General features: G+C 41.2%; 1 protein-coding gene across 3 annotated transcripts in view; it reads right to left on the bottom strand.

Annotated features, from left to right (window-relative positions):
• ERG (ETS transcription factor ERG) overlaps window positions 1–21,444 on the bottom strand; it is a 150,242-nt gene that overhangs the window by 55,676 nt on the left and 73,122 nt on the right. The window contains exon 1 of one of the 3 annotated variants that reach the window (XM_058823044.1): window positions 9,907–10,053. The exons of 1 other annotated variant lie outside the window; for it this stretch is intronic. In XM_058823044.1, coding sequence (XP_058679027.1) covers window positions 9,907–9,924 — 18 coding nt within the window. In that variant the 5' untranslated portion in view covers window positions 9,925–10,053. Of the gene's footprint in view, window positions 1–9,906; window positions 10,054–21,444 lie in introns of those variants that run through there. One more of the 3 variants, XM_058823037.1, reaches the window with a different exon arrangement.

Genomic DNA, 21,444 nt, shown 5'->3' with positions numbered 1-21,444 from the left:
AGGAACTCTCCAACAGCATCTTGAAAAACAAGATCCTCGTTCAGGGCTCTAAGCAGAGATTTAACAGCCTCTTAGGGACTCTCTTCTTTTAAAAATAATTCAACCTGGCCCATTAAAAAACTTTCTACTAAACTTGCCTCTTTTGGCATGAAGCAGCGGTGATTTGGTTGGCATTGTAAAGATTTACTATGCACTTTTCCTATCTTATTAGAACCAGTAATGGAATTCACTCTCTTGAATTGCTTTGGCTCTGAATGCACAGTGCCGAAGAGGATGACATCCAGAGGTTACATTCCTGTCTACCTTTCATTTCAGCTTTATAACTGGAGCAAGTAAATTTCCCTAAACCCCGTGGATTCTAAATCAAAGGAAAATGCATTTTTAATCTTGCTAGTATGAGAAACCCCAAGAATTCTGCAGTAATGTTATTAAAGTACTTGATTATTAAAAGAAATTTTAAAAAAGAAAATTAGGGAATTCTCAGAAACTTGAAGATAGTTTTTTTTTTTAAACAAAACTTGTTTTTTGTATAATTTATTAGTTTTGTTGCATGTTTATAAAACAAACTGTAAATAAATCATCCAGTGAATGCCATGCAGCCCAGGACCCTCCACAGAGCTGGATTTCTTGGCTGGGACAACCCAGCCTGACTCAAAGTTCACAGAAGTCAATGAAGAGACTCAGCACCATCGACAGGACAGAGCTGATCCCAAGCCAGGACAGGAAACTCAAAGGAAACATCAGAGCCACCCTGTTTGTTGCCTTGAATATTTGTTTGGTGTTTCAGAATTTACTGACTAAAGCTGCGTGGCAGAGAGCTGGCAGCCAGAGCCTTCTGCCAAGTTGTGTTATTTTGGTTGTATCAGATCTCCTGAAATAAACCCAAAAACTCCAGCGAGACTCTTGTGTTCGTGCCTCAGCCTCCTTGAACTCAGTCCATGCAAAGGCTCAGGATGAGCCTGGACTGGCAGAGCTGCTGCAGCCTTGGCCAGAAAGGCAAAACTGTGCTAAGAATGTGATGTGTCTGCTTCTCCTCACAATTCACATCCACTTCATACCTCTGCAGCCCAGTGGATCCATCTCTGAATGGCTCCAGCTTGGAAAAAAGAGGAAAATTCAACATGTTTAATGGTTTAATTGATGGACCTAACTTAGGTCCATCAATTATTAGCCTCTATCTCCCAATGTTACAGCTATGGAGAAAAATAAATGCCTCCACAGAGTATCTGAAAAATGTTGGTAAGACCTTGTCATTCTACAGACACCCTTTTCCTCTCCATTCACCATGACTCAAGCAAGGCTCCTAAGTTACATAGCTAAGCATAGACACATTCTAATGAAAGTCATGCTCCTTTTCCTCCCCCTTTCATTTTAACCTGATTTAAAAACCCAAAAACCCCGTCTTGGCTTAGAGCCGAAGACAGAACTCCCAAAGTTTGAGGTTTTTTGAGTGGTCACCATTCTCCAGTGGTGTGGGAGTGGTCACCACTCATCATGAGAGGTTTATTTGCTCTCATTTAAGCACAAACTGAAGGTCTTGTCCATCAATCAACCAGACAGAAGCATCTTGGGCTCCACATCTCCTCAGGGCTGCTTTGCTGGCTAAAACACACCCAAAAATACACCCTTGGACCTAAAAAAAAAACTCCAAGGAGATGAGGAGGGACACAAAAAAAAGTGTCGACAAGGAGGGTTAACACAAACACTCCTGATTGTTTCTGTTGTTTATGAATCTCGACCTTCAGAAGAGCTCTGAAATGTGCCGTCTCCTAAAGATGTTCCCCGCCGATATGACACACGCTCGGCATTGTTTGGCTGCTCGCAGGCATTAATATCCCAGAGGTAACCCACCCTTCTCCTAACGGCTGCTGACAGGTCCAATGGCTGAGCAAAAATCAGTTGGAGGAAAGGGAAGTCTTGTCGGAAACGAGATTAATCTTGTAACGAGTGTTCAGCCCTGATAACCCATCTGTGCAGAGAACTGCTTTAACTGGAGAGCAATTAACCTTCACCTGACAAGCTCTGTCCAACCGTTATAAACAACATTAAAGGCACAGGACCCCCCTCATTTTTCCCCCTTGACGTAGACTAAACAATCGGACTCTGAATTCCATGAAAACAGCAGAGGTAACGATGCCTCGATGACAAATGGCGGGCAAATATTTTAAAAGGTAATGCCTGCATGGAAATAATGTGAAAAATGTCTCTGGCCACCACTTTAGTGAGCTGGCCTGATTAGTAAAAAGCAACAGTTTTGAGCACTTCCAAGGGAATACCTGACGCATGAGGAAAGCTGCTGTGAGTACGCCAAAGATTAACAATAATAAAAATTTATGTGAGCAGATAAGAGTTGACTAAACCACATCTGAGGAACATTGCTTTCAGGACAAAGCGTGCATTTCTCCAGCACCCCTGTGAGCCCAAAGCCAAGGGGCAACTTCCTAAAGCTTCTTCACTCACGGCCTTGGGAAAGCCGCTTGTCAAAATTAATCTCCGCCCTGCAGAACCCTCTGTAGTATCTGGGGTTTTGGGTCAGGTGCCCTCCTGTCCCACAGCCAAGGAATCTCCAAGGGATGCATTCACCATGGTGTCCGGAAAGGCCTGTGAATCCAGCCTCAGATTCCCAGCCTCAGAAAACCCAACCAGGCCCTCAGATGCCAGGCACAGAGCACAACACGGATTTAGCAACCTGAGGAGATACCTGAATGTGGGACTGCTCATCCCAGAGGAAAATGTGGGATGTAAATGAAGCCACGACAGCAAAGGACTTCTCAGTTCTGCAGGGAAAGGCCAAAATACCCATCTCATTCACAGTGGCAGAAACCTGGAATGACTCCAGCGGAATCACTGGCAAAACAACACAGAAATTTTGGGCTGAACTCCTGAATAACTTGAGTGAAAGCCTGGCCCCAGTCAAGTCATACTGCTGACTTCATTTTGGCCAATTTCACTCCAGGTTTCATAAATCCTCATTCATCCTGCTGCTCATGTGCCTGAAACAAATTACCCTGAAGTTACGATTAGCAGTGGAGGTTTTCTGTCTTTATTTCCTTTGCTCTTTTTTCCTTAGCAGAGGTTCAAACACACAGGTTAGTAATGTTTCTATTTCCCAGCACAGTGAGGTAAAATTTTTGTTTCAGTCATTTTGGATTAATATGTAGAGCACTGTGGATTGCAAAACATGGCCATGAATCTTCAAGACCTCCAGAACATGCTCTGAATTATTTGTTGGAGAAGTCCACCTCAAGTGCTACTGAAATGTGTATTTTAATGTCTATTTAATGGACTACTGAAATGTGTATTTTACTTGGAATGTACAGAAATGAGCAAAGGATTCAGGCAACAAGCAGTTTGAAGGAGGATTATTTTTCAGCTGACAAAATGACAGTCGATTTTGAAGCATCCTGATTCCCAATTATTATAAAATGCAGGGGTACTTTTCCTACCCCTGCAGAGAAAAATGCTGATATTTCATAGTCCAGGATAACTGCATTGGTTTGAAATTTATTACAGCAACAGACGCATTGTGCTGTGGCTTGAGTGTTTAAAAAGCATCAGGTAGAGCATTACCTTTATATGAAACAAGAAGGACTCAGATCTTTCCAGTGAATTAGATATTAACAGATAGGAAGTTCCTATTGAAAGCATTTCCTGTATTGGTAGTCCCTGATTTTGGCAGCTTATCTGGGTAGGAAATGAATGCAGGAAGTATCTGTCTACAGACCCTTTATCATCAAGGTAATTGCTGTGGCAGCATTTTGCTGTTTATCAAGGTAATAAACAGAGAGTCTAAAAAAAGATGTTTTTCAGCTCTGAAGAATGAAGCTTAAAAAAAACCTCCTGCAGTTATGCAAAACCTTCCACGTAGAATTAACGTGCTGCAATGAGGGATTTGTCAGTCAAAGCATTTCCAGTCTCCTGGGGGTTTTTTCTCCACTTGTGGCACCATATCTTGGTCTGCCACTCTGTCCCCCCTGTTAAATCAGGCAGGTACCTTTAAAGAGTCCCTGTCACTTCCTGAAAACCGGGATCCACCCCTTCCTGCAGGTATTTGCATAAAGCCAGTCCCTGTCATTGTTGGCAGCACGCACCTTTGACTAAGCAAGTCAGCTCCTCTCTGGGGGTGACGAGGTCACGCCAGCCTGGTGACACCACTTCCCACCCGCAAACACACAGCCCTGCACGGGGAACACATCACATCCCAGGCATGCCTTCCACTCACTGCTCCCAAAAAAACATTTCCTTGGCCACTCTGGGTCCCTCAGCCCAGCCCTTAAAAAAAATTTCATTATTACTCATCGTTCTTGTATAACTTTTAATGTTCGGTGACATTCTTGTGGCGACTGATTGTCAATTCATTCATTTTACTTTGAAACAAGATTGATTATAATTACCAGAAGAGGTAATTGCTGGTTCATACACAGCAATTATTTAAAACCATAATGAATTTTATTAATTAACCACTAATATCCCTTTCCTGAAAGAAATGTCCAGTCTTTCTCTGTGCATAGTAAAAATTGGTAACCCGGTGCCTAAAGACGCATTTCAAGGAGAAAGGTAATATTTGCAAGCCAAATCTCACCAGATTTCCTAAAATCTCTCTGCTCATAGTTATAAATTATTTACAGGATTATATAGTTTTTCTAAGCGAGCAGGAATAAATTGAGGGACACAGCATTCTCCAGCCTCAGACAGACTTGGTTATAAAATTCAAAACAACCCCTCCAACCACAAAGATACATCCATTCCTTAAGGAAAGGACTGATGTCTTTTTCATATAAGTGCTTCAAAGTTTTCCCATTTTTCTTGATGTTTTCAATGCAAAAATTTCTTCTGTAATACACAAATATATATTTAAAAATAATATATAGATATGTATATCAAAGACAGCAGGGTGGCTGCATAATTACCTATCCAAATAAATTAATTTTTCAAAGATAGTTATAATAAAAATCCCATTGCAGTCAATGAATTAGTTACCCTGACAAGGTTTGGCACTGTGATATTTTCTACTGTATCACCCTTATTTTGCTAAAATTCATAATACAAGTGATGCAAAACAAAATTTTCTTTTTTTAATTTTTTTTCCCAATTTTCCAAGTAATTCTCTTGGCTTTATTTAGAAACTTGCATTACAAAGACTACTTCTTCCTGAGTAAACAGCATTATATATTTTTATTGAATTATAAAGCGTCGCTTGGAAAATAAATCTTTTTTTTGGCATTGACATTTTGCAAAACTGCTTCTGTGTTTATCTTCCAGCAAGTCATTCTCCAAGAGCACTTGTTTCTTTGAACATTATTTCTGAAAGGCCTTTTGTAACACGGGGAACTTGCTGAAAAACATTTTGTTAAGGGATAATGTAGTTCTTGTTCAGGAAAAACAAACAAACCAACAAGCTCAGACAGTCAAACATATGCATTTTCCAGCTGTTGTTCCTTGCCTGGGGACTTAATTCTAGAAAGCAAAATCCTTATATTTCACTTGGTTTTGGCATATGAAGACACAAACAAAATTGAGTTAAATGACTGCTGATTAAAAGCGAAAGAAAACAACACAAAAATCCCCCCAGAATAACTTCTGTTCATTTCTGCCTTGAAATTGCACATTTGTATTTGAGTCAGAAATAGTGCTTTACCTGGAAATAATTATAGCTCTGATTCTGCTGCCTTTATTGGGATAAAACTTTCATGAAATTGGTGGAAGTTTGGATTGAGGAGTGGAGGATCAGGGTAAGTGCTTTAAGGCTCTATTGCTGTCTCTGGTTCACCAAAGCACTAAGGTGTGCGCTCAGAAAATTTAAATGTTTAAATGTTCAACATCACCAAAGCCAACGGAAGGATTTACAAGCTTTGATAAAGTGAACAAAGTTAAATATATTAAAAAGTTAAACAAGTTAAATATGCCATTGGATCAGCTGCTAACTCAGATGAGGGGGGGAAAAAAAAGATAATGATCTTTACAATTGTTGTAATGCAAGGAACAAAAGTACAAATTACTGTGTCAGCTCTGCTGGACTCAGTGCAGATGCAATCCTCTAAACAAAGCCTTAAACATTTCCATATGCCAAGAACAGATTTATTTCTTAACTGTCTCCAGCTTTCAGAAGGATTTCAGTGACTACTTGGAGTTTCTAAAGAAAGTGAGAAAAAACTAATGGTATAGAGACAAGCACAGAATAAGATTCCTCAAAAAAAATTAATCCTGCCTCCTATATTCTGCTTTAATCAGTGCATCCTCACCCTCAAGCCTCAGAAACCACAAAGATTCTCCTGTCCTTTATCAAACACACAGACTTTTTCTCCCTGAAATCACAGATTCCATATGAACATCACTTCAGCAAATAATAACGAAGAGTGGATGTGAGCTTATTTAGGTGTAAGTTAAAGAAATATCCACAAGTATAACCAATAAATTAAGTCAACTTACTGACAAGTTTTTTTAAGAATAAGCATAATGGCACTGGCAGGAGAAGAGAGAAACAGAGCAAGACTTGAACATGACAAGAATTAGAATTATAGTTGTATTTTTTCTATTTAATGGGAAAAAAACACCAAAATGACCTCCAGGATAACTATTTTTACTGCACCTCAAGGTAACTCAATTAATTTTTGCTCCATTCTATTTAAAAAAAAAGGCAAAACACAAACAAAAGACTGATGTCCAATTCAGATATGTTCTAAAATTGTATTTACAGTAATTAGTGTGACTAATAAATACAAATAACTGCATTTATTTTATAATGTTCAGCTTCAGTGCTCTGCACTGCTGTGCCACTGCAGTGCTGTCAGACGCCACCTGAGCCAGAGGGAAACCTGTCAGCACTGAAATCTTCACTCTAAGGAGACTTTTTCCACTTGAAAAACCACATTTCATCCTCCAAAATGCCAAAGAAACATAACAGAGAGCTCAGCTGAGTGTGCACCAGGTATTGGGATATGAAATATCAACCCAAAATTTTGGGTTTGGGGAGGCTCCTTCTTGCACCTTCCTCTGCACAGCTTCTTGCACTGACCTCTCCCCATCCAAGGGAGAGATCCCTGGCCTGGGCAAGGATGGTCCAGTGGGGAACTCAGATTAATATTATTTATCCATGTCAGAGCTTGGGAAAAAGCTGCTGCTTCATCCTCCTCTTCCTCCTCTTCAGGACAAACCTTCCACCACAGTGGGAAAAAGGAACAGGGGGCAACAGGAGGAGGGCATGGGGTGAGGAGAGAGTGATCCTCTGGGAAAACCATGCTCAGGATGTCAAATTCAGCACCCAAAAACTCACTCACAGCACCCAAAAATTCACAGGACCCAAAATCTTCCAGCACCCAAAATCTCACAGCACCCAAAATCTCACAGCTGCCAAAAATTCACAGGACCCAAAATCTTCCAGCACCCAAAATCTCACAGCTCCCAAAATCTCACAGCACCCAGAATCTTACAGCTCCCAAAATCTCACAGCACCCAAAATCTCACAGCTGCCAAAAATTCACAGGACCCAAAATCTTCCAGCACCCAAAATCTCACAGCACCCACAATCTCATAGCCCCCAGAATGTCCCATCAGGGTTTGCCTGCCCAGAGCCCCAGTGACAGCAGCTGGGTTCCTGCTGAGCCCCCGTGTCCCACGGGTCCATCTGCAGGGTGGTGAGAGGGAAAGGATGAATCAGACAGCCTGACTGGAAGGTCACCTTTGCAGGTTCCGAGAAGTCTCAGCCCCGTTGTAAACAAATTCAGAAGGATTCCCATCCTAATTCTGAAATTTAGTGGCTCCACAGCTTCCCCGAAGAAGTCAGTGAATTCCCAGATGAGGCTCTCCACACTGGGAGAGCTGGGGTACCCACCGCCAGCAGACAACACAAGCCATTATATTCAATATTTATATGATTAAATATATATGTGTGTGTAACAGTTTAGCAAAATCTAAACAAACACCTGCCTGGCCTTCAAAGGGAATGTCTTTATTTCAGAAACCCTTCAGTTAAAAGGCTTCTTTATCCACTCCCCATAGAAGAGGAATTGAAAATCTTTGGACCGTCTCAGCCTCATGTCAGAGCACATTTCCTGCACCTCGAATACAAAGCACCTGTCATTTCTTTCCAGTCATTTCACATTTTGCACTTGCAAAAATAAAATTTTAATTCTTGCTACAGTATGTAAGGCCTTCCCAGCAGCCTGGGCAGCAAAATCCTCAACATTTTGGGTTGTCTGAGATCTCCTGCAAGATTCACACTCCAGATGAGGACAGAGAATTGTACATTTTTCCATTTTGCTGAGTACATTGCATTACCAGGCTGTATAAAACAGCTCTCTAAGTGTAAGGTGGAGGTTAAATAACAACAATTAGGTATCATTTAACCATCTTCTAGCCTATTAAAATTCAGTCAGTATGAAACATAAAGGAAATAAATAATAGGAGTTACCTAAAGAGCAAACGGTGTCCTATCTTGTGGGTGCCATTATTTTTCAAAATAAATTTGTATCAATATTCTGATTAATAGAAGCAAACCCATCATTAAAACCTCAGTGCACAGCCCTCCTTTCAGCCCAAACTTGACTCCCTGAAACTCAAGATTTTCATTAGGTGCCTGTCATGTCCTGCGTGCTCTGAAATGCACGGCCAAAACCAAAGGGAATTCAGTTTCAGGAGGTACTGAGCATTTAACAGATGCTGGCCAGCAATGCAGAGGAGAGTAAGATCTATGTCTCTATTGATAGCCTCATGAAAACATCAGTTATTACAAAAACACAAAAACAAAAGGTTCATTTGACTTTTCAATCGCACTGCCCTCGGGCACCACTGTCAGCTTCCCAAAACTGTAACAAAAAGCATCAAATGATCTCTGAAATGTAAACACTGGAGCAGAATTTACTGAAAAATCCAACTGCAGCCCTTCTTATCCAACAGCCAGATATTCCATACCCCTCGTTAAATCTCTGAGATAATTAGAAAAGTACAGAAACAGACAATGCCACAACGAAAACAAATACCTCAGTCCTGAATCCGACAATACCTTGATCCCAAACCTGATAAAACAACACAGCAGAGTCCTCCCTATCCATGCTCTTTATGTAAAATTAGTTTCGCTATCAGAAATCGCTTAATTGCCATTACATTCTGCAATTAATCACAGCTATTGCTCTATTGGTAACTGCTGTCCAAAGAAACAAAAACTAGACAGACAGATTTACTCAACTTTCTAAGTGACACAGCCCAAAAAAACTCAGCAAAGCCATTCTTAAAAAAAAAAAAACAACAACCCAAAGCCGACAAACCATGCTCTGAGATCAAATTATGCACCAAGAGGAGATTTTTATTGTCCAAAAAATTAAAACAATAAAAAAAGAACACGCCCGCGAGATCTTCCCACCACCATTAAAACAACATCCAGAAAAGTCCTGAGTTTAAAGTTAAGAGTTTCTAGAAAAGCACATAATTAACACCTGCATGAGAGAGAGAAACAAGAGCTGGTGCCTCTCCTTCCCATTTGTGTCCCCATCCGCAAGAGAAACATTTCAAAGTATCCAAAAGTTTAGTGCCCTTTAGGAGCCCGGTTTTTCCTTGCAGTGCACACCCTCTCCCCTCATGGCAGTCCACAAACACATCCAAGTCGTCCCAGGGATACCTACAAGAAATTTCAGAAGCTCTCACAAAAGGGCTTCGTCTATGCAATCCACACCACTGAACAGTGAATTTAAAAAACCCAATTTTTTTTCCGAGTTTGAAGTTTTTAAGCCTTGCGGATGGTTGGAGTAGGAAAAAGGAAATTTACTAGGCAGTACAAAGGAAATCTTGTTGTCCTCTATTGTGGCAGTGGGGGTGTTGCCCAATTCTAACTTATCTAGGTTGATAAAGGAAACCAAAGAACACGGCAGTGAGAAAAAAATTCCAACCAAAAAAAGGTACCCCCCTCCTTACCTTAATAGTGCTTGCCATAATGTGATCAAGATTATTGATCGCTAATAATTGCTAATAATAATTATTGCTTCGCTCTGACCAGAAAGAAGTTTTGATGAGGTTGTTTAGAGCGGATGAGATTGTGCTAACTCTGGGAAATGAAGTCAGCCAATGGCAGGAAGAGGTTTCTATTGGTCCTGGCCACCGCAGCTCGAAGAAACAGGATATTTGGGAGTGAAGAGATAAGAGTCCTAAAACAATGTTGTTTTTCTTGATGATATGTGACTGATTTTTTTTTTTTAATTTTTGTTGGTTTTTTGGTGTTTTTTTTAAACAAAAAAGTCAATTGCCAGTGGCCGGCTGGGCAGGTGTGATGTGATGTGCAGTAAGTGTGACAGGCCACTTCGAGGCAGGATGCAGATGTCAGATGAAATGGGCCAAATTCAGCAGTGGTTTGATGCAGGCTGGTCCCTGGGGAATTGCTGATCCAGGGCCAAAGCCAGGCTGGGTGTAAATGGGTGTAACTCCAAATATGTTAATGAGGCCTGGGCCTGCTTACACCACGTCTATATTTGTCCATTAACCTCATTCCTGCATTCCTGAGCTATTGACACTCTCCAGCCTATCTGATTGAGCACTTTCTTTTTTCCTTAGAGAACAAGCACATAGGTCGGGGACAATAATTTGATTTTGATGTCTCTTTCTTACTGAGGAGAGGAAGTCACCAAATGACAAAACTTCAAAAGCAGATGCCTGAATGCCATAAACAGTCTTAAATCTTCCATGTTTTTCCCTAAATTCACAGCTCTATCCATGAATGGAAATGAGATGGTTTCACTGGCAGGTCCCTTCCTGGTTAGAGTGTGATGGCCATTTTTTATTCAGTGTTATATTTTTATTTGTCCTTTCAGAGCACTTGGCAGTCATGGGGCACCCCAGAATTCCCAGCTGTGCAAACAAAACACTGTCCCTGTCCCTTTGTATAAGAGACCTGAACTTTAAAAAAAAAATATATGTCAGAAAGGCAAAGTGCTTCCACAGTACCAGCCAGGGTATTCCACTCAGGATCCAGTGCTGGCACAACCCTTTCACACTTAGGAGCCTCACAGTTTTCTATATTTTCATAAAATATACAATTCCTGGTGTCAAGAGATACTGAGCTTTCAGCCTGAAGAGAAAAGCTTAAAAATACAACCCGTTAAAATGGAAGGAAAAATCAGAACGAGTCAGAATTCATTAATTTTTTTTATAAAAAAATTTTTAAAAGCTGGTCCTGCTCTAACAGGTTTATAATTTCTCATTGCTTGCTATGACAACACCCAACCATGCACAGGTTGCCTGGAAGATAATTCCAGCCGTAGTAAGGTCCTGCCCCCTGACCAGGGACTCTGGTACAATAAAAAGAGCAAGAAATAGTGAATGGCTCATTGCAGCATTATTTAATGGAATGATGACCTCACCCTCTCCCAATGCCGCCTTCTCCCAACCTTAGGAAAAAAAAGGAAATGGGAGGTCTGTTCTGTAGCTGGTGATGAGTGCTGGCATTCAACACACAGTTTTTCCACACAAAGACAGCAGAAAGTCCCAGTTCATTTCTCCCCTCCTATGCCAACCCAAGAAAGGTGAAATGCATTTTCCCAGAGGTGCACACAGAGTCCCTCACTGGTTTGTCCTCCAGGGCAGAGCAAAAGCTCATCCACCCTCCCCTGCTTGTGGGAATGGCCCTGCCAGATCCAGGAAATTCCCATTTCCATGTGTCTCATGGGGACCACAGAGCTGGGAATCCCTGGATGCAGCAGTGACAAACAGAACCACTAATGTGGGAAAGAGCTCCAAGATGGTCAAATCCAATCTTTGGGACTCAGGATCAACTCCCTGCACAAGATCAGCTCAGTTTTAGAGTTCACTTTAAGGAGCTCTCCATTCTTCCACTGTAAAGAATATTTTTCATGGCTTCAGAGCAATCTGGAGTCAGCACTGCTATACAATATTTTATATTCTCCATTAGTTGGTTCATGTAGAAATGCATGTTGCACTGCTGAATGTGCTCTTGCAGTCTGCTTCCACCAAACTACAGTGCTCCTGCAGAGTAGGTAACTTTCCTATTTTCATTATGAACAGTATGAAAAGAAAGCAATTTATAGTAATTGTATTTCATGGGGATGTTGATTTCCTCCCTTTTCATCTCCAAACAATGAGCAAGACAGCCAAAAGATTAGAACCTTTCTCTTGAAATTTCAAAGCATTGTATAATGTTTCAGTTGGGTGACTTCCACTCCAGTTAAGCCCCTGATATTTTGGTTTTTCCTCCAATATATCAAGAGGTTGCAAGTATCAGTTCCAGCTCCCCAGTGGAGAGGATCTAACAAATTCATTCACAAGCAGTTTTTAGTAATGATTCTTCTCCATCCCACCTCCATATACACAAACCTCCTCTTGGTTTACACAAGGATTTTGGAAGCATAAGGAGCACTGCTGAGCTCTATTATTATTATATAAGTTTTACAGAGCCCACAGCCCAGTAAGGATTTTGCCATTTGAAGCTGGCACACATTCTGTGCCAAAGAATCCAGGGAAGTTTATTTGACTTTCAAACTAATACCCACAGGCAGATTTCTGAGTGCTTACGCTGAGGCCAATCCAATTGCAAGCAGAGCTTTGGTACTGTGAGGCAAGGAAAATATTGGGTTATCAAATCACCATCATCCAGTTGCAAAAGAAAAAGAGTACAAACACTCCAGTAATTTTTCTCTTTTCTGATTTTTTTAAGGTTAAACAGAAAGAAAAATATGCTTTTGTTATGTTAGGCAATTCTGCGTTGTTGTCTGAAACAACAGTCTGTGAGTTTGAACAACTTGGTCAACAAACAGAATAAAAACAGGACAAAAAATCCCACAAGTCACCTAATGCCCCCCTCTAATTTCTCTCTGAAGCTTGTCACCCTAAGTTGTCCTGCCTCCTTTCAGCTGGAATATTCTCCTACTTTCAGCCTGCATCTGGGAACTGCAGAGCAGCAAAACTCCCCAGCATGTGTTAACACTGAACATGTGCTGAAGTGTCTTGATCAAAGCAGGCACTTGCACATGCTTTACAGTTACAGCTGAGCTTAAACTCTTTCCTGAACACCCTTAAACTCTGCTTGGAGTGCTTTCTACCTTTAGGACTCAAGAGTTCCCTCTTCAGAGAAGATCTTTCCAAACTGGAGTTGAAGGATCCAATCTATGCTGATCTAAGCCTGCTTAAACCAACAGGGCTCTGGACAGACCTGAAGATTGGGTTTGATCATGCAGGGAAAAAAAAAAAATCAGACTGAGTCCTAAATGAAGATTAAATTCCAAACAGAAAAGTTGTTTTGCTTGTTGTATCCTTTCTAGGATGTACTAGAAATATGCTCAGTATGTGTGTACTCACCTGAACACCTAAAATGCATTTTACACGGGTTCAGCTGAGAGTGACTTGTCACACGGGCATGGAGTGACAGGACACAGGGAATGGCTTCACACTGAGAGCAGGTTTAGATGGGATCTTGGAAATGAGGAATTGTTCCCTGGCAGGGTGGTCAGGGCTGGGATGGAATTCCCAGAGCAGCTGTGGTTGCCCCTGGATCCCTGGAAATATCCAAGGCCAGGTTGGACACTGGGCTTGGAGCAGCCTAGGACAGTGGAAGGTGCCCCTGCCCACAAAAGAGGGTTGTAATCAGAAGATCTTTAAGATCTTTTCCAATCCAAACCATTCCAGGATTCTATGAAATATGAAGGAAATACATTGCAATATTCCTTGTGTAAATAGGTCTTTAATCCTTCTTGCTGTGTGGGAGGTAAAGGAAGAACTCTGCTCTGGGCTGACCAAGAGATTAGAGACACACTCTGCTATGGTAATAAGGTGACCTTCATCCCTTGAACTGCTCAAAAAGCTCTGGGTATATCATTGGAAAACTAGAGATCCATTCATCTTTATGTTGTGCTTGGTATGAGTACATACAGTGTCTGCAGATGTGACTATTAAGAGAAAAGACAGCAGAAAAAAGAAGTGAGTTTTGTTCCTCTCACCAACCTTCCAGGTAAAAAGGAGACTCTTCTCTAGAAAGAACCAGGCTACAGATCAAAAAACTGGAGCACAATAAAAGAATTTGCACTGCAGTTTTTGGAAGCAGGTTTTTAAAAGTCCAAGCACATTTACTGCTACTTCATGGCACATGAAGACACATTTCTAGAGGTCTCAATCCTCTCAAAAGAATTCAGCATTTTGCCAAAATGCAGCTCCAGTTTGGCCATGCCCAGTTTGGTGTGTGAGAGTTAAGTACACTCTTACCTTCAGCTGGATTGCCTCCCTTTAATTCCCAGTTTTCTGATGAAAATATCAGTGAATCTGCCCACAGAGGGGTAAAATCTCCCCTCAGCACAAAGAAAGGTCTCACAGTCAGGCTTTTAACAGTGAAACAAACACGTGCCCAGGAGAGAAAGGAATTCCAATATGGGGCTGCAGGGCCAGCAGCTCTGGGGTGATGGGCTCTGCTCCCCAGACCCCCTGGAACCCTGACCCTGGGAATGCTGTGCCCTTGGGGCTGCTGCAGGAACTTATTCCTTCCATGCCTGAGTGGCTCTGATGCAGCACCAGGTCTGAGGGACCAGGACAAAATCCTGGGAAAAAAGGGATCCAGCTCCGTGGTGGTGTTCACAGGGGTCCCAGGATGAGGGAAGAGATGAGAACCTTGACTCCATATTTCAGAAGGCTGATTTATTATTTTATTATTCATCTTATATTAAAAGAAAATTATATGTATTATATCAAAATATATAGATAATATAAAACTATATATTATATTATATTATATTATATTATATTATATTATATTATATTATATTATATTATATTATATTATATTATATTGATACTAAAGAATAGAAGAAAGGATTTCATCAGAAGGCTTGAAAGGAATAGAAAAGGAATGATAATAAAAACTTGTGACTGACCAGAGAGTCTGAGACAGCTGGACTGTGATTGGTCATTAATTAAAAACATCCACATGAGACCAATCAAAGTTGCACCTGTTGCATTCCACAGCAGCACATAATTATTGTTTACATTTTGTTTCTGAGGCTTCTCAGGAGAAAAAGCCTAGCAAAAGTATTTTTCAGAAAATATGTCTGTGACACAGCTTTGGGATGGGCTCACACCCACTGCCCCATGGTTGGAAATGTGGAGTTCAGCTCCAGGAGCCAGGCACTTGCATTCCCAAAATCCAAACACCGCATGGACACCAGCAGCCCATAAAGGCACATAATTAAAATAATTATCACTGCCTGATCACAGGGGTGACACAACTTGCATCCCACAAAGAGCATCCTCTCCTCCAGCACTGCTTCCAAGCTTTTGTGCCTCTCAATTCCCCCGCTGCCAGCAGAGAGGAGGAGCAGGGAATGTCCCCACGGCTTTCCCTGTTCCCTGCCCTGTGGGCAGCCCTGTGGTCACTAGATGGTGCTCCCTGCCCCTGGAAAGGAACTTCCTCCACTCCAGGCAACGAGCAGCTCTTTCCCAGGTCAGCACTGATGCCTTTCAGTACAGAGAATACTTTAAAAAAGGATTTTTCCTGCTGCCCTGGCACCCCAATCGCTCTGCGCCCTGCACTCAGGGCTGCTTGTCCTTAGTGCATTCCCACTTTTGCTTCCCTTCCTTTTGCTGCCCCAAACCATGTGAGCCATCAATCCCTCCATGACTTTTCCCCCATCCCCACCTTCCTTCCTCTCACAATGAATTCACTCACTGGCAGAACTGAAAACATGAGAGAGAACCTGATTTGGGGACACCTTTTTTATTTAACATTACTTCATGAAATAACGGCAGTTAACAATGGGCTGTTTCCTCATGGAAAAAGCTTTACAGAAAAGAAACCCTGGAAGTTTTCAGAGTGAAAATCAAAGTACTTCATTAACCAACTCCTTATCTGTGACCCAAGCTACCTAAAATTTTACCAGGGAAAATATTTTTGGTGGCTACAGCACTGTTTGCCCACCTTTACTGGAGACCAGCTTTAGTGGCTACATGAAACAAACACCACAGAGCTGGGAAATAATAATAATAATAATAATAATAATAATAATAATAATAATAATAATAATAATAATAATAATAATAATAATAACGAATAAATGAATTTTGATAATAAATTGATCTTATTTTTATAATAAATAAATAATTAATTAAAATATATAATAATAAATAATAAACAGAAGCTCTCTTTAGATGACACTGGAATTATTTTCAACAATCAATTCATGTCCTTAATAAGAGGGAAGTGCTGACACTCATTGCAGATAGGGAATTGAATTCCTCTCTGCTGAAGTGGGATTCACTTCAGCAGAGTTGAAGGATTTTAAGTGCAGGTGTCAGAACTACCCTAGTTCTTCAAGATTTCTGCAATTCCCAACACAACCACCTTCATAGTTTTGTTCAATCGCACCTACAACTGCTACTTGAAAAAGATGAGATGAATTTCAACCTTTAAAGTATTTCTCTTCTCTTCCCTACAAAGGGAACATCTGCTATTCCCAGCTTTTGGATAACTCTGCTTATATGAAATGAATCCCATCTAAATTTTCCTTCCTTTCTTCCTTAATTTCCCACCTCTGAAATATCAAGTTGTACCACCAAATGCCAAAGGAGTGCTGTGTGGATTGATTAATTAATTGATAAATTAGAGTGCACTGAAAATTTTCAGCTCCAAGTTGCCACTGATATGAAAACCTTTATATTTGATGAAAACCTTTATGAAATATGAAATATATATGAAAACCTTTATGTTTGATGCTAATTTAAAGCTGGTAAAGTGACAAAGATAACACAGGACACACAAAAAAAAAAAACCCAAAACAAGACAAAACACCAAAACCAAAATACTTTTCCAAAAAGCAACTTCTCTGCATGGAAAAAAGAAGCAACCTCTAGGGCAAAGGCCAACATTTTTCCTCACTTTCTTCCAAATGTTTTAGGTAATTTTAACTGAACTACACAATGGTTTGAAGTGGTTATTTGTCAGTGTCCTTCAAAGTCCTCCCATCCCTGGATTGATGGCCACTTCACACAGCAAAAACGTCTGGAATATTGGATTTCTACCCCGTATTAGTGAGGCTGCTCCAAGATTTTCATCAAGAATGGAACCTATTAAAGTGTCTCTCACACTCTGCTGTTTGGGACTCTCCTGATATTGTACTTCTTTGTTAGTGGCTGTGAACAAGAAACAGATGTGGAATATCTGTGTTTGAAACTCAGTGACCCCGAAAGACCAGGGCTAATCCAGATCATTTTTTAAAACTGAAATCTGCCACTCTTGGAGCACCTTGAGGTCCATGCCCACACTCAGCAGACACAAACAGAAACCCTCAGGATGTGAAATACTAATCATGAATTCAATTGTAATTTGAATATTTGAAAAACAGAAAAAAAAACCCCTGATTTCCCATCAATCTTTTTCCTCAGTGTCAATTAGACTTTTTCCACTTAGACAGCTGTCCTCCACCAAAGGGAAATTCTCTGTTTTGTCACAAGATTCAATAAACTCATTAGAAATTAAGCATTTTGGAAGATGTTACATCTTCTAGGAATATTCCCAAGACCAGGGTGTGTGATCCAAAAAGTAAAATAAAATTCACACATTTCTGAAACTGTCTGATATTTCTGCCTCTTGCTAAGACCTACTAATACCATATGCCTGTGAGGTAAAAAAAAGTTTAAAATTCACTTTTAACTAACACTGCTTAGCTACATGGTTTTATAATAGTTACAAAATTAAATTAAAACTACTGATCACATTGGATCTGTAAGGCCTGGTGTCAAATACCAAGTATTCCAAACACACAAGAAATTCCACTTTAAGTCCTACCTGATCTGATTTCTGCATTCTCAAACCTCAGTACGTCTAGAGAAAGACATTTCCAACAGCATATAAGAAAATGAGATTATTATCTTTAAAGTAATAGAGTGAAATCAAAGGACTTGGCAACAATAAACCAAAATATTTTCTCCTGGGGACTATTAATTTACTTTAATGGATAAAAACTATGCGCATTTAGAAAAAGAACACTGAATATAGTTAATTGCCAAGTTAAATCTAACTCAGAGTTTTTACAGACCTGGGATTTGTCACGATCATCACAACCTTTTTACCTGTATCTAAAGCACTCTGTAGGTCTCACAGTGCTTTAAGAAATAAATATAGAATAAGAATATAGTATCAAGAAATAAATAGATATAAATGAAAATAAAGACAATGTCCTGCTTCCACCAACATGAATGGCAAAACTTCTTTAGCTCCCATGGGAGTAAAGTTTCAACCCATTGGGAATTCAACCAAATGACACAATATGACAGTTTTCTGCAAACTGGAAATTCTGAGTTTCAGAAGGCTCTAAGTTAATCATGTTACAAGGCACAAAAAGTGCTGCCCAATAACAAAAAATGAGCAGAAGTGGAAACAGGGGGGGAACCAATAATTGATAGGATTTAATGCACGATTTAAGGCTGGGGAAAGAATCCCTAAAGCTTTCTCCTACTGTGAGAGGCTTGCCAGACACGTGTGAAAAGCTTGCTACAACATGTGTGCTGAATTACCTTGGTAACCCGTGACTTTCCCAACAACCACTCACAATTAGCTGGGATCCAGTAGAAAAGGAATTAAATTCTGTGTGCAGCATCATTCCATGGAATGGGGCACTTTGAATCACTTCTGAATTCCCAGAATTTCTCACACTGCAGGATGGTGACTGGTCTACAGAAGGGACTGCTTAAAACATTTGGATCTAAATTCCTATTGCATTTCCCCAAGAGGAGTAGTGGAAATCTGGACAGGATGTCCTTGAGGAAAGTCTGTGCCTCCAGCAAGATTTGGGGATCTTGATGGAGGGGTGATCCACTGTTCCCCCATCCAGTTGTAACCAGAATCCTGCACAATTCCATTTTAACAACCAAGACATGAGGAAAAGCTGGGAGAATTTGGATTGTTCAGCCTGGAGAGGAGAAGCTTTGGGCTGAGCTCAGGGTGGCCTTGCAGGGCCTGGAGGAGCCCCAGGAAAGCTGGAGAGAGACAATTGCCAGGGGATGCAGGGACAGCACACAGGGAATGGTGGGGGCATAGATGGGATATGGGGAAAGAATTCCTGGCTGTGAGGTTGGTGAAGCACTGGAAGAGGTTTCCCAGAGCAGCTGTGGCTGCCCCTGGATCCCTGGCAGTGCCCAAGGCCAGGTTGGACATTGGAGCTGGAGCAGCCTGGGACAGTGGAAGGTGTCCCTGCCATAGCTACATGGTTTTATAGCAGTTACAGAATTAAATTAAAAATACTTATCACACTGGATGGGCTTTAAGGTCCCTCCCAGCCCAACCCATTCTGGTTTGTAAGTGGCAAATAGGTTATGGTAGGAGGGCTGAAAAAATGTTATTCATGCCATCATCATTTTATTTTTATGATCTGGCATTAAAAAAAGGAAAAAGAGAACAGGAAAGAAAAAGTAGAAAAATTTTCCTCAGACTTTAAAGTAGCCAAGATTTATGTTTTAGCTGAGTGGTAATATTTCATAGCTTTTCAGTTCCTAGGTTCAACAAAGGACACTGCTGGTACCTGTGATGTGTCACTTGGTGACCGTAACTGCTGGATTTCTTCTTAATGATCTCATTTTGGGTTTGAAAATAACTCCACAGACATGAACTGCAGTCCTGCAAAGACTCACAGCTGGCTTATCTTTACACAAGGCTACGTTCTCACTGAGCTCAGTGAAGACTACATAAAATGTAAGGAACAAATTTATGGATGTGGTTTCACAGGTTTGGGGCGTTATTTTTTTTAAATTTTCACTTTTTATGAGATGTTTCATTGTAGCTGTTATTAAGCCTGGTTAGGTCCCTTCACACCCCACATGCACAAATGATTGAAGCCACTGGTTTGTATGTCCAGTGTGAGATTTATCATTGCCGTCAGAGCTTCAGGTGATTTAAACAGCAGGTGAAAAAATGCAGAAAAATTTCAGAAAACCTAGATTTTCCTGCCTGATGTGGAATATCGACCTTCTACCCTGAGCTGCTGATAGAGCCAGGACAGCCTCAGGAGTTTCTCAGCAGATCAGCCTATTTTGCCAAATAAACACAGATATTTAAGGTGGCCAGGTGGTTTAACACCTGAACACTCAAACAAAGAGCTCCTTCCCCTCCAAGGTTCCAGACTTTCCAGACTTTCTCTCACCACTCTGCATCTCTTCCATCACAGCTCAGTGAAACCATATTTATTTATGGGCAATGCAGTTATTTGCCAAAGAATGTGGGTTTGGGGACAGCTGAAGACATTTATTAGCTCAGGACAAACTTGCTGGGTTTCAAAAAAATAACACAGGCTTTGAAAACACTAAGCATTCCCTTGAGCTGGTATTTTTAAGTGGTTTCCACAGTTGGTTTTCAGGGCACTTCTGAAAGCAAAGGAAGGAAGGAGGATGATTCTCCAAGTTTTCAAGGAGGGAACCCCCAATCCCTTGCCCACAGTAGCCCAGGACATGCTCAGGCTCAGCACAGGGATCATCTGTGTGGAAAATGCAATGCAAGATGTTTTCCATTACCATCTGTATGGCAGATTACCTTTGTCATGTGGGCAGTTTGCTTTATCTCTCTCTTTGAGTGATCACAATCACACCTCTCTGCGGAGGGGACATCTGCTGATAAGAGACTATTGAATGTCACTGCGTGGCTGATAAGAACTATAACATCCCATTGGGAGATGTGAGCCCAGAGGGAGGAGCCAAGCATTCCTACCCAGATATAATCCAGAGGTTTTGAGATACCAGCACGGCTTCTCCACTGGATTCCCCAGAGGAACAGCAGCTGCCTCTGCTTCCCCTATCTTCAGAGGAAGAACACATCCTTCTCTACAGGATCCCTGCTCCAGCAGAGCCACCCCTGACACTGCAGGAGGGCTGCAGCCACAATTCCAATGGGGCTGCTGCCAACACGTTGACCCACAGGGTGTCAGGTTGGGTTCTGACTCTGTCAGTGTTGTTTTAGTGTACTGCATGGTTTATTTTATCCTTTTATTTTTTCTTTTTCTTCTCCCTATTAAAGAACTGTTATTTCCTGCTCCCATATTTTTGCCTGAGAGCCCCTTAATTTAAAATTTATAGCAATTCGGAGGGATGGGGAGGGTTTACATTCTCCATTTCAGGGGAGGCTCCTGCCTTCCTTAGCAGACACCTGTCTTTCCAAACCAGGACAATCTGCATCCCTGAACTCCCAACACAGCAGTGCCAGGAGAAGATTCAGCACCCAGTGCCTCCCTCCAGAGCTCAACCTCCCACTTGCTCCTCAATTCTCCTGTGAGAGGTGGGACAGAAGGAAGTGCAAACACCAGAAGGACAATTTGACACTTTCTCAGACACTTTCCTGAATCAGAAGCTTCAATCCCAGACTTTCCCCAGATCCTCCACATGGGCAGCTCCAGGTCTGGGGGTCAGGGAAGCTTTGTTTGCCACTGGAATATTGACAGCACACAGGGATAAAGTGATGAAGGAGTGCATTTCTCTGCAAGC

This window comes from Ammospiza caudacuta, chromosome 2 (genome assembly GCF_027887145.1).
Source record: "Ammospiza caudacuta isolate bAmmCau1 chromosome 2, bAmmCau1.pri, whole genome shotgun sequence".
Taxonomy (NCBI): Eukaryota; Metazoa; Chordata; class Aves; order Passeriformes; family Passerellidae; genus Ammospiza; species Ammospiza caudacuta.
Note: the sequence above shows the minus strand (reverse complement) of the source record. Positions and strands in the feature narration are given on the sequence as shown.